This window comes from Sinocyclocheilus rhinocerous, unplaced genomic scaffold (genome assembly GCF_001515625.1).
Source record: "Sinocyclocheilus rhinocerous isolate Xijiao unplaced genomic scaffold, SAMN03320098_v1.1 scaffold166, whole genome shotgun sequence".
Classification (NCBI taxonomy): Eukaryota; Metazoa; Chordata; class Actinopteri; order Cypriniformes; family Cyprinidae; genus Sinocyclocheilus; species Sinocyclocheilus rhinocerous.
This window is the reverse complement of record NW_015633186.1, coordinates 286,583-299,066: the sequence shown is the minus strand read 5'-3', so window position 1 is coordinate 299,066 and position 12,484 is coordinate 286,583. Positions and strand designations below refer to the sequence as shown.

Here is a 12,484-nt window from a genome sequence, read left to right as displayed (position 1 = left end):
CATTTGAAAGTTCTGTTATAATGCTACTCTGTGCGGTCGTCAACGTTCTATTAAAACGCACAACATATTAAAGCGTTTTTGGTGTTTCCATGTTTTCTACAAAACCGGAAATCGAGGGGTTATGACATCATTGGCAGGCGACACAATAACACTATGGACACGGTCCGTGTCACTAGTTAAAATTGCTTATTTCTCTGGATTTAAACATTCTTCGAAACATTTGGGATAATGTAAGTACACAAGTCAGCAAAATATATAACACTGTTCTAGTGGTTTTTGGATATTTTAATAAAAAAATATTACATGTTGTGCCTTTAAATACTGCTATTTCTAGAAAGTTAAATATATAGCGTCAAATATTGTTGTTTATGTTTAAACAGAACCATAAACAACAAAATTTGTTTGTGAATCAGTTCCTAGTTCATAGTGGCATTTATACATAAACCACAGCAGCTTGGCCTCAGTCCATGAAATTGCGAATCTCTGCTTGCCACCCACACTGTGAGGAATGCCCTGACACTGTGGTACCTCTTCACTCCATGTGACTGCATACAGTCCTGAATCCCCCCAATCGCAGTGCCCACTCCGCAGAGCTCCATTGGTTGAGTTTGGGTGGGCTGCTGTTTAGTTGTTTGCTTGCATTGTTGACCACTGGCTTCTCCCACATTGTCACTGCCTGGCTGGACTTGTGTTCTTGCTTGTTCTCACTGGCCGTCTGTTTTTCTTGATCTCTCGTTCCGTTGGCTCGCTGCGACCAGGCAGCAACCCAGTTCAAGTACAGCCTGGCGAAGTTGATGGAAATCCTGATGTCTAAGGAACCGTCTTACGTGCGTTGCATCAAGCCTAATGATGCCAAGCAAGCAGGTTTGTGAGCAGTTTTCTGTACTTTGTTTTAGTGCCTTTCATCACTTAGAAATGATTGTTTTTCTCATTTGTGCTCATTCCTTGCACCTGTTCCCTTACCGATTGAATGACAGTATTATGGTAGTTTGATGCATTCCATGTTTTAGTATTATTGCCATATTCATAAAACATGGTATTTATATGGTACTCCAAGGGATGTAGAAAATGGTATATTATTTTAGGACATGAGAATTATTAGTATTATGATTTATTGTACAAATTATAATTTATTGTAGAATTTATTGAACATTTTTTTCATGTCATTTAAACATTTAACAATTATTAAACATTGATGAACCAAACTGCTATACATGTCTAAAATTTTTATTCAAAAGAAAGAGAAAATTATAAAAATTAAATTATTTTCTTTTCTGACTGTTAAAGTGCTAAAATCTATCTATCTATCTATTTTGAGTATTTATATATATTTTGAGAGTATTTGTGCCATTTTTTTCTTCTCCATGTGATGTAATGGATTCATTGTTCAAACTGCAGTCATTCGTTCCCTCACACTGATTCTCTCTTACTTCATCAGCTCCTTTGTTTTGCCCTTGCCTTTTGTTGATATTTGTTAGCGTCTTTTGTTTGTTAATAAGCTCTTATCCTCATAAATAGTGGCAAATCTATAGTTTTAAACATACGTTACATTTTATGAAGCCTCATTAAACTGAAATCTCTCTGTCTCTCTACAGGGCGTTTTGATGAAGTCCTCATCAGGCACCAAGTAAAATATCTTGGTCTGATGGAAAACCTTAGGGTGAGGAGAGCTGGCTTTGCATATCGCCGTCGCTACGAGACCTTCCTGCAGAGGTTGGCATCTACATGGCAGAAGAATACAAAAACTTAAGCCCAGATTAACTGTTTTTAAAGGGGTCATATGATGTTGCCTCAAGCGTGTGACGGAAATGTTACGCCCCTTACCATACTGTGATGTGGTGTCCCGGCTGGAGCGACGATTCAAAAACATGAAAACCCATTACGCTTTAATGCTGATCTTTTAATGGCACAACCTGCTTATAATTTCAAGAGTAGCCCTGTTGGGTGACCAAACATACCTCATAATGGTAACCCACAAATACTCTTTTAACTTATAGTTATTGCTAGCCTGAACCAATTTAGCTGATTTAGGCTATTTTTCAGCAAGGCTCTGTCAAAAAAATCTTATTTGTAAACTCTTCACACTTTCTAATCCTCTTTTAAAAGCTCAGCACTTCCTGTGGACTTCAGTGATAATTAAGGTCAAAGGGAACAAGCAGTGTGTTGAAAACAGTGATTGCTCTTTCTGCTTAAAATGTAGTTGAGTTTTGTGGGTAATGCTTGTGATTTCCTGTTTCAGGTATAAATCCCTGTGTCCAGACACCTGGCCGAACTGGGATGGCCGTCTGGTCGATGGAGTTTCCACACTCGTCAAGCACCTCGGCTACAAACCTGAGGAGTACAAACTCGGCAGGTTGGTTACACAAATAAGCGTTTAAAAAATGCTAACTTTTATTATAGTAGTATTAAAAAATTCAGTATTCTTTCTGTGGTTCCAAAAAAGGCCTTTTTTTTCTTTTAAAGGACCAAAATCTTCATCCGCTTCCCCAAAACCTTGTTCGCAACCGAAGATGCACTAGAAGTCAGAAAACACAGCCTTGGTATGAGCCATATTCAAAGACATATCATGTAACTCTTCACTGGATGCTCTACCTAAACTTAACCTCAACAAACTGTTCTTCATGCACAGCTACCAAACTGCAGTCATCCTGGAAAGGCTACAGTCAAAAAACCAAATACCGTAAAATGCGTCAATCAGCTATCAAGATCCAAGCCTGGTGGAGAGGTATTCTGGCCTGCAGGGAAGCAAAGCGTAGGAGAGAGGCTGCCAACACCATCCGCAGGTCTGTGTGCATGACATGACTAGTACAATAGTCAGTGATGTGATTCTGGTCAGTGAGAGCCTATGGCCACTTTTGTTTTTGCCGTCTGTGATCACTGTTACAGGTTCATCAAAGGCTTCATCTACCGCCACCAGCCACGTTGTCCAGAGAATGAATACTTCCTGGACTACGTTCGCTACTCGTTCCTAATGAAGTTGCACAGGAGCCTGCCTAAAACTGTTTTGGATAAGAGCTGGCCAACGCCACCTCCCTCCCTCATTGAGGTGAGATATATCTGTCATGAATCAGTCATCAGAACAATCATCGACTCCTCTAGATGTGAGATGAGATGCCTTCCTTTTGTTCACAGGCTTCAGAGCAGCTCCGCAAACTTTGCATGCAGAATATGGTGTGGAAGTACTGCAAGAATATCAACCTGGAATGGAAGCACCAGGTGTTTTGTTTTATAACTTTTTTTTACTTTATTTTTATTTTTTAATTTTTAATTTAATTTATTTAAATGTTGTATTTTATTTTAATTTAATTTCTATTTTTAGTTTGTCATTTGTATTTTATATTGTATTATTTATTTATTTGATTGTAGGGCTATTGTAAATTAACCTAGAATGAAAGTACCTGTTGTTACATTTTACATGGTTAAATATTTTATTTATTTTATTTTTAATTATAATCTATTTAAATTTATAACTTATTATTAATTATAGCCAAATTTTGTATTTTTTAAATATTTGATTATTTATTAGTTTATTTTGATTGAGTTACTGAAAAAACAGCTTTATTATCTATTATTGCAGTTGGAGCAGAAGATGGTCGCAAGTGAAATCTTTAAGGACAAGAAGGACAACTACCCACAAAGCGTCCCAAAACTTTTTGTGGGCTCAAGACTTAGTGAGTTTTCAGCTTTCATTTCGCTTTGAAGACACATTGCCTGTGTTGTATATTCAAATTTTTTTGTCTGCGTGTGTCAAAAGATGGCGAGGACATCAACCCTAAAGTGCAACAGACTCTGGGGAATGAGAAGATGAAGGTTGGTTGAATTCTGGGCTGTTTGTTTGGGAAATCTCTCTTTAATGTGGTTCAGACTGTGGTTCACAACTACATCCTCTCATCGGTCTCTCCAAAAACGCCAGAAATGTGTCATTTTACATGACTGAATATGTGATCTCCTACATATTACCTTATTTCTCAGTGTTTGTCAGTGTTTGCTCGGACAACATACAGTACTATACATGACAATGTGTGAAGAAGCATCTATGATAATAGGCAGTATGTGAAGAAGAAAAGTGATTGTGCTAATATAATCCATCCTTCCCCACAGTATGCTGTTCCAGTGACTAAGTATGATAGAAAAGGATACAAAGCACGCAACCGACAGCTCCTGCTCATGGCGAACAGTGCCATCATTGTGGAGGAGGCCAAGCTCAAACAGCGTATCGACTACAGCTCACTGAAAGGTGAGAAGGAAGAGGGAGAGAGAATGGCACAGCCTAAACTTACACTTACACTTAGTTTGACTATATTATGGTATGATTGCATTGTCAATGTGAGTAATATACGATATCAATACGGTTCAGTTAGAGCAGATTGCTTTCATACCAATTGTAAGGCATACGATTCACATGAAACGAACCAGAGACTGTGATTTCGAGGCAGACTTAAATGCTTTATTCAGAATTTTGTCCAAACTTAATTCGAAAAGCCACTTTTTTTCACAAATTGAGATGTCTTGTGTGCTTTAGTATGACAACACCCATAGAAAAAAGTGAATCACAACAAATTAAAAAGTGACACATTGACCACTTCTGTTTTATCTGTAGGGATTTCTGTCAGCTCTCTAAGCGACGGCATGTTTGTTCTCCATGTTGCTTGTGAAGACAATAAGCAGAAAGTAAGTCTAAAGATCACTTATTTGCTTTTAATTTCCTTAAGCGCTAAACCGACTGCTTTCAGAGTGAATATATGAACTGTATTGGTGTCACAGGGTGATGTGGTGCTTCAGAGTGAGCATGTCATTGAGGCGTTAACCAAAGTGGCCATCTGTGCTGAAAAGATGAACAGCATTAACATTAACCAGGGAAGGTGAGTTGTAGACACAAAATGATCATTTTTTAAAATACTATTGACGTTTCAAGGCAGACTTCTGTTTATGAAATATTCTATTTATTCTATCTATGAAATTATTATACTTTTATTAATAAAAACTATTGCTTTCCCTCTTATGAACAGTATAAAGTTCAGTGTGGCCCAAGGAAAAGAAGGGATCATAGATTTTACATCTGGCTCAGAGTTGCTGATAGCCAAGGCTAAGAATGGACACCTTTCTGTGGTGAGCACTGCGGACTAAAAAAACGTTTTTATCAAGATTATTTCAGCGAGAAGAAAAACGATAACGAACATATTTTTTTTTATTTCTCAGACTGCCCCTCGCCTCAACTCAAGATGATGGACGAGTCATGACCAAGCACTTCCTGCATTCTCACAGGATCTTCCAGATACGCTCCTTAGTTCATCAATCACATGACTAAAGGCGGAGCTTCTCTCTGCCAATCAGACGCCAGCCAGCTGCACCAAAGGCCTCTGCTTCAAGTTGTGAAAATCCAGCAAACTTATTTATGTTTTGGGGGATTAATACTGTTATATGAATATTATGATTTTATATGTCAAAAAGCCAAGAAATAACAACATATATGTGCATTTCCTGCACTCTGTCTTTATCTAGCTTATTTGGGAAATGTTGATTTGTTAGAGAAGGTGACCTCAGCCATGCTAACCAGGTAAATCAGGGTTCATAATGAGTAGTTGTTAGCTTCGGTTCTATTTATGTTCACCCGTGATTACTTTTACTTTTCTATGAATTCTGCAATCCAAACCTACTCAGAACCAATACACTTTTGCGTTCATAGGAAAGGTATTAATTACTTTTTGCATAGAGAAGATGACTTGTTCACTTCAACGGTTAAACCTGTTCTACACACTATTTGTGCGACATAATTTTGCTCATAAGTTATTAATATTAGTTGAAAAAGTTAAAAAAGGAGGACAAACTTTTAGGGAGCGTATACCAAGTGCATTGAAGGTGCGTGTCATGTATGTAAAGCTACCGTAAGAAATCTTAATGTTGATGGAAAGAATCCGCACACTATGTCCAATGATAGTATACTATGCTAGAAAACCAGCCCTGTTTTTTACATTATGATTCATTCATTAATCATTACCCACTTTAAGGGTTCAATCAGTTCAGAGATCAGTCAATATTTATTTTCTCAGTTCCAAATCTGTGCTTCAAAATGTTAGAAAGTATCTTTGATAAGATAAGAGTTCCTGCAAAAATGAGAAGAAATCCAGTGATGGACAAAAGATTGATTTTTGAGAGTGGTCTTTCCTCACGCTCTCAGTGATGAAATCGCTCAGGCTTTGTGCTCCTAATACACTGGACACAATAATCTCTCATATTAACGCCATTTCCCATATTAGCACTGCTCTAAGCTCACTGCAAAGCTTGTGAGAGATGTTGTTAGCCATAATAGTAGGGTAAGTTGTATGTTATCTACAAAAAAATATGTAACTTGGCTTGAGGCAGGTTTGTGTATACGTAGATAAAAGGTAACAAAGCACTACTAAATGTTCACAAACCAAATCCAAATGTTGTTTTCGAAACTAAAAAGTGGAAATTTGGCATACCCTTTGCACTCTAGGATTTCAGGCACCTAAAACTCTTGATAGCACAATTTTTTGATATCACCTTGATGTCATGTCCGTCAAAGGAGAATGTTCAGAGAAATATTGAGCATCATTGCTGGTGTCATAGTTGAGGATGCTTAAAAGCAAACACTGAAAGGTGTATGCGTAAGTGCCGCATGTAATGTATTTAGAACAAATATCTATTTTTGACATTTATAAAAAAAAATACCCCAATAATGTCCACACAAACTCTTGGCCCCCTAGCTGATATATAATTCACACTTGTGCTTTTGTTTTATACTATTTGTGTAAAATACCTGAAGAAATCTGTCATTTTGAAGCAAACTGACAATGTATTTGAGCATATTAAAGCTGATTTTAAAAAAAGCATTGCCTTGTCAGCTCTGTATTTTTCATAGCATGTATGGGAATGGGTATTTGTGTTCGCAGTATTTTTTTTTTTAATCTAGTGAAAATCTAATTTTGCATTTAATAAAGGCAATATTATTATTTGTTTGGCAGCAAATTGTCAGGTTTTGGTAATGATCCAGGAAAGGAAAAGAAAGACGTAGGAATTGGAGAAGGAGACTGGTGGTGTCATTATGTCACTGGCAATTATATTTTTGTTTTTCCACACCAAAACTGAAGCATTTTGAATGGAGCCTGTACGTTAAACTGTAGGTGTTAATTACTTATAAATGTATGAGTGATTTCAAAGCATTATAGTGTTCTATGGTAAACAGAAACCAGCCACATGCAATAAATAAGACAATTCGGAGAAGAGCACGAGTGACTCTGCCTCTGGGCGGAGATGATCGACTTCTTGTATTCTGCTATTGCACAATATACTGTGTATCAGGTGACTTTCGGAGGAATACATACGGAGTATTTCATATTTTAGACTACTGAAAAGTTTGTTTTACTATAGCGATGAATATTTGTCTCATTTAGTAACAGCCTACAAGTAATCGACAGAACATCGGATTTGTCAAGATATGAATTGTTCATAATAGGCTTATTGTATCGCACAGGGTAGTTTCACTTTCAGCAGCTATTAAATCAATGAGATTCTACGGAAGTGTGGGAATAATGCGTGTGACCCTGTAAGTTCGTTTATTATTTATTTAACAATTTCGCTTTGTTTTTTCAATGTGCTTGTTTGGAACTGTTAATATATGCATTGGATGTACATAAATTATATAGTAGCCTAAATGTAATGGGGGTAGACTCTTTAGGAATTTCTGTTCGTTTTCCGGGCGTGAAGTAGCCTATTCGCGCAATCTTTTGTTGTCCCTGTCAGAGTTTATCATCCTACATTTTAATCATTAAATGTTTTGTGATTGAAGTTATATTCATATAAATTTTATTCATATAGATTTCAATTAAGTAATCATGACGGTATTTGTTGTCGATTTACCGTCCGATACCGATCTAAAAAAAAATGCTAGATGAGCTCACAGTTGCCATGGTCACCTCCTCAAACGCTACTTATTTGTGAGCTTGTGAAAATAAATAGCCTAAATAAAAATTGTGAGCTTGTGACTTATATGGTTTTTGAATTGTTGTTTAAAAATGCTTCTGAAATAATGTAAAAAGAATAAATACTTTCAAGTTTTGACTTTTTACTCATTTTGTTTCCTTTGGGGGCAAGGTCAGGCCTTAATTAGGGGGCCCCAAACTCCCCCATAATCAGGAACCTTTTAAAGTGATGGCTGTTGGATCCTGCAGCACAGAGATTCAACAGCGTCGCGTGGAGCTGCTGGAGAATTACAGCGAACACCTGACACGCCTTCTGGACGTGCTGTTTAATGTGGGGGCAGTGACCGAGGAGGACCTCAGTCTTATTAGAGGTTCGGCTGTTCGAGGTGAGAGAGAATGTATGAGAGTTCTGCTGGATGTGCTAAATGGGAGAGGAGAAGAATCATGCAGGGCTTTCCTCTACGTACTACCAAGTGTTCAAGATAAGACCGCCAAACTAGGACAGGCCAACAGGCAAGAGCATCTCAAAAAACACAAGGACATCTTGGCTAGACAGCATGGCCTGGTGGACTATCTCAGCATCAGAAGACAGACTTTAGGACAGGATGAGAGCGGGTGCTGGACTGATATCACTTTTTCAAGACAAGCTGGTTATGCATCGTCTTCTCAATGCCGACATGAGTCAGCAGGAGTTGGGGATGCTTTCAAGACACGAGCGGATGAGATCTGCATTTTCAAGGACGTGTATGAGAATCTGCTGTGCAACCCAGCGAGTGGTGTGAATATGCTGTCAGGAGTTGCTGGAAGTGGGAAAACCACGGTTGTGAGACGCCTGGTGCGAGAGTGGGCTGCAGAAACCAACTCGTCCAAGACTGTCCTATCTCTGTCCTTTCGTGAGTTGAACCTCATAACTCAAGAGCAGAGCTTGCAGGACCTGCTCTCGGATCACTACATCCACCTGAAACCTTTCCTGCCCGAGTTACTGAACTCAAACCCAACACAGTTTTTACTCATCTTAGATGGTCTGGATGAGTTCTGCTACCCTCTTAATTTCGAACACACTCCCAAGTGTTCAGATCATGAGCGGGTGCAGCCTATACAATCCATTGTGGTGAACTTAATCAAGGGAAATCTGCTTCCAGGAGTGTCCATTTTCCTTACTTCACGACCTCATGCGGTCACCAAAGTTCCTCCAGTTCTGGTCAGCCAGTTTTACAGTTTGCTCGGTTTCTCTGTAGCTCAACAGAAGCAGTACTTTGAGCAGAACTGCAGTTCTCCTGAGGCTGCCGAGGCAGTGTGGGCTTCAGTGTCGTCCCATAAACCCCTTCTACTCATGTGCCACATTCCTGCATTCTGTTGGATCATGTCCACCGCCTTGCATGATGGCGGCTCCTGCTTTTGTCCTGATATTGCAAGTGCCAATTCAGGAGAAAAAGGAGGCCTTGAGGAAGCCAACCAACCAAACTCTTTATTAGGACCTTCTGAGGAGAACTCCAAACCAGTCACGATCTCTGAAATCTACTGCTGCTTTGTTAAATCCATCTTGCTATTCCACGTGCAAGGGCGTAGCGAGGGCTCCCATCACACCAGGCTTCAGCATGCCCCTCACGTCCTTGGCGAAATGCAGCCTATACTCAAAAGCCTGGGAGCTATGGCCTTCAAAGGCCTCCTGGAGAGACGGTTCATCTTTGAAAGCTCTGATTTGAACTCTTTTAATCTGGATAGTACCAAACTCTCACAGGTGTTCCTCTCGGAGATACTTAAAGAGGATCGAGCGTCCCTCACCTTTGAAAGGGGCTTTCATTTTATCCACACCAGCGTGCAGGAGTTTCTGGCTGCCCTGTACTATGTTCTCCAGTCGCTCTCAGGATCAGATCCATTTTCAGGCCTCAAAGCAAGCACAGGCAGCTATATCCGGTATGCATTTAAGCAAATGGCATCAGCCGTTAACAAATTCAGCAGACCGCAGCGTCTCTTCTGCAGACTAATTAAGAAAGCCCTTCGCTGTGGTGAACGACATCAGTCTGGACACATGGATCTTTTCTGCAGGTAACTTTTAAAACTGTTGTCATATTAAATGCATTTCATTAGCAGGTCAATGATGTGACACTAATTTTTTGTTTGTCTTTTTATTCAAAAATACGTTAAAAATGCAATTCACACATACAGTGTCTTGAATGCAAATCTTCGATATAATTTCAAGTTTTTATGGAAAGGAAAGGCTAGTTTAGGTTGTAAAATTTTGATTTACTATGACTCCATTTCATAACTGACCAGTTATTTCTGCTTATCCAGGTTTGTATGCGGCCTGCTGGTTCCCAGAACACGTCTCATCCTAAATGGATTTTTCCCTGATGGGCCCAAGATGCATCTGCTCCGTTGCCAGCCCTCTCCAGACCCGACTCCACCTTTCCTTCTCCATCTGTTACACTCCCAACTCCAGAGCTCCACCCTCAGCCCGGAGAGGCAGGTCAACGTTTGCCACTGTCTATATGAGGCCCAGGACCCTGGTTTGTCACAGCGGCTACAGAGTTGGATGAAAGTTCTTTCACAGCAGGCCTTTGATCAGTCTGGTTCGGTAAACAGGGACTGGAGCGAGCTGGCTTTCCTGTTACAGCTCAGTCCAGACCTGCTGGTTTTAAATTTAGATGCTCAAGGACTCGATGCTCAAGGACTACGCCGGCTCCTACCAGTCCTTCCACTTTTTTCAACGCTCAGGTAAATACTGTAACTGTAGGCATAATTGTTTGGAGGCAGATGTGACACACTCGATGTTAAATATTATTTTTTGTGCTTTGTGATAATTATTGTATGTTCTTTACATAAAGCCTGGGCCAGAATCCTCTTGGTTCAGAGGGAGCGTCTGTGTTATCTCTTGTTCTGAGAAACCCAGATTGTCGAATTCATAGGCTGTGGTAAGTGGGGTAAAAAAAGTACAAATTTAATTTAAATATAGTCATTTTTAAAAAACTATAAAGTAAATAAAAATGTCAAATAAAATATTTGAAATAAATTCAAATGACATTGCAAATACTGTATCAAATTAAACAAAAATAATAATTAAATGTATAAATAAATAAATAAAAGTAGTTATGCTACAAGCTCAAATTTATTATGGCTGTGTATGTTCACTCTAGGGTGGTTGCGACAGGACTTGGCTGTGAAGGCCTGAAGATCCTTGTAGAAGCGCTGAAAGAAAATCGTACTGTGACTGATCTCAGGTGAAAAAATCTAATTTTCAGTTAAAAATACCCATATGTTGCACTTGACTTGTGAGTGTTTACAATATCATTCTTTCATTAGAATGGCCATAAATAAAATTGGAGATGTTGGAGCTGGTTACCTTGCAGAATTGTTGAGGACGAATCGCACACTGACGGATATCAGGTAAAAGAGACTTATCTCCATCATTTCAATCTCTTGAATAATTTATTTATCTGAAAAGTTCACTGAGTTGAAACATTCTGCATCCTATAGGCTTCGTGACAACCTAGTGACAGACAAAGGAGCAGAAGTCCTCATGGCTGCCCTGAAAGAGAACACTACATTAGAGTATCTGTGGTAAGAAACATTTAGAGCTGATTTACTATAGTCTATTTCCTCATGATTCTGTAACACAAATATATTTTCTGTTCATCGCAGGTTGTTTGACAACAAGTTTACCAAAGATGGCGTCAAGAAACTCAAAGAATTTGCAAAGACCAGACCAAACCTTGACATTAAAGCTTGCGTCTGACCCACAACCAATAAACCAGTGGAGTAGCAATTGGTTCATGACAAACATTTTCATTCACACATTCACACATTTTATTCATACATTATTTTACATATGGTACAATTACTCTGATATATTACTGTTAATACATATTAGACTGTTAAATGAATAGTTTACCTAAAAATGAAAAATTGCTGAAAATGTACTCACCCTCAGGCCATCCAAGATGTAGCTTGTTTCTTCATTTGAACAGATTTGGAGAAATTTAGCATTACATTACACAGATCCTCTGCAGTGAATGGGTGCCGTCAGAATGTGGTAAAGAAGGTGATAAAAACATCACAATAATCCACAAGTAATCCAAACAACTCCAATCCATCAATTAACATCTTCTGAAGCAAAAAGCAGCATGCTTGTAAGAAACAAATCCATCATTACGGTGTGTTTTCTCTATAAACTATTATTCCTTTAACTACTCAGGCTACTACTGCCCTCTGCTGGACGTTTAAGGAGCTGTTATTTGTATGCTATATTTGTACATTAATAAGCAGCAATATTTTCAGACCTATTTTAGGATTTATAGAGTTTTTTTTTAAACACTGAATTGCATTTATTTATTTTGTGCAATAACGTTTTTATTATCAAATCTTTTACAGCTTTTAGCTAACACCCACACAATCAGATTTGACTTAAGATTTAAGTATATGATAGACTTTGAGGGACCTAAAATGCCTTCACAACACGCATCTGTTTTTCTCGTACTTCTTTATAAATTATTGTCTTCTTTCTCTTCTCTGCTATAGTGTCTCAAACCAGTTCGACGTTT

At 38.6% G+C, this 12,484-nt stretch overlaps 2 protein-coding genes across 5 annotated transcripts in view; both read left to right on the top strand.

Annotated features, from left to right (window-relative positions):
• Positions 1-6,851, top strand: part of myo1cb (myosin Ic, paralog b) — a 44,968-nt gene extending 38,117 nt beyond the window's left edge. For all 3 annotated transcript variants that reach the window (XM_016556974.1, XM_016556973.1, XM_016556975.1), the window contains 14 exons: positions 759-864; positions 1,596-1,713; positions 2,240-2,353; positions 2,464-2,540; positions 2,630-2,783; positions 2,887-3,046; positions 3,133-3,216; positions 3,578-3,671; positions 3,755-3,810; positions 4,102-4,237; positions 4,601-4,671; positions 4,765-4,862; positions 5,010-5,109; positions 5,200-6,851. In XM_016556974.1, coding sequence (XP_016412460.1) covers positions 759-864; positions 1,596-1,713; positions 2,240-2,353; positions 2,464-2,540; positions 2,630-2,783; positions 2,887-3,046; positions 3,133-3,216; positions 3,578-3,671; positions 3,755-3,810; positions 4,102-4,237; positions 4,601-4,671; positions 4,765-4,862; positions 5,010-5,109; positions 5,200-5,226 — 1,395 coding nt within the window. In that variant the 3' untranslated portion in view covers positions 5,227-6,851. The remainder of the gene's footprint in view (positions 1-758; positions 865-1,595; positions 1,714-2,239; positions 2,354-2,463; positions 2,541-2,629; positions 2,784-2,886; positions 3,047-3,132; positions 3,217-3,577; positions 3,672-3,754; positions 3,811-4,101; positions 4,238-4,600; positions 4,672-4,764; positions 4,863-5,009; positions 5,110-5,199) is intronic.
• Positions 6,852-6,969: 118 nt separating this feature from the next.
• LOC107743635 (protein NLRC3) lies at positions 6,970-11,882 on the top strand. Of its 2 annotated transcripts, none has more exons than XM_016556977.1 (8): positions 6,970-7,567; positions 8,121-9,992; positions 10,239-10,661; positions 10,772-10,858; positions 11,081-11,164; positions 11,247-11,330; positions 11,421-11,504; positions 11,586-11,882. In XM_016556977.1, exons 2-8 carry the CDS (start codon positions 8,173-8,175, stop codon positions 11,677-11,679), a joined length of 2,676 nt encoding a protein of 891 aa, XP_016412463.1. In that variant the 5' UTR covers positions 6,970-7,567; positions 8,121-8,172; the 3' UTR covers positions 11,680-11,882. The 2 variants fall into 2 exon arrangements, with proteins under 2 accessions (XP_016412463.1, XP_016412462.1); XM_016556976.1 differs by having other exon boundaries at positions 8,116-9,992.
• Positions 11,883-12,484: the final 602 nt, after the last annotated feature.

Bases quoted from the DNA above. Each gene is read 5' to 3' on its own strand.
- LOC107743635 (XM_016556977.1), top strand. From the start codon at position 8,173: ATGGCTGTTGGATCCTGCAGCACAGAGATTCAACAGCGTCGCGTGGAG. The intron at 9,993-10,238 runs GTAACTTTTAAA...CTGCTTATCCAG, and splicing joins CACATGGATCTTTTCTGCAG to GTTTGTATGCGGCCTGCTGG. The intron at 11,165-11,246 runs GTGAAAAAATCT...TTCTTTCATTAG, and splicing joins CGTACTGTGACTGATCTCAG to AATGGCCATAAATAAAATTG.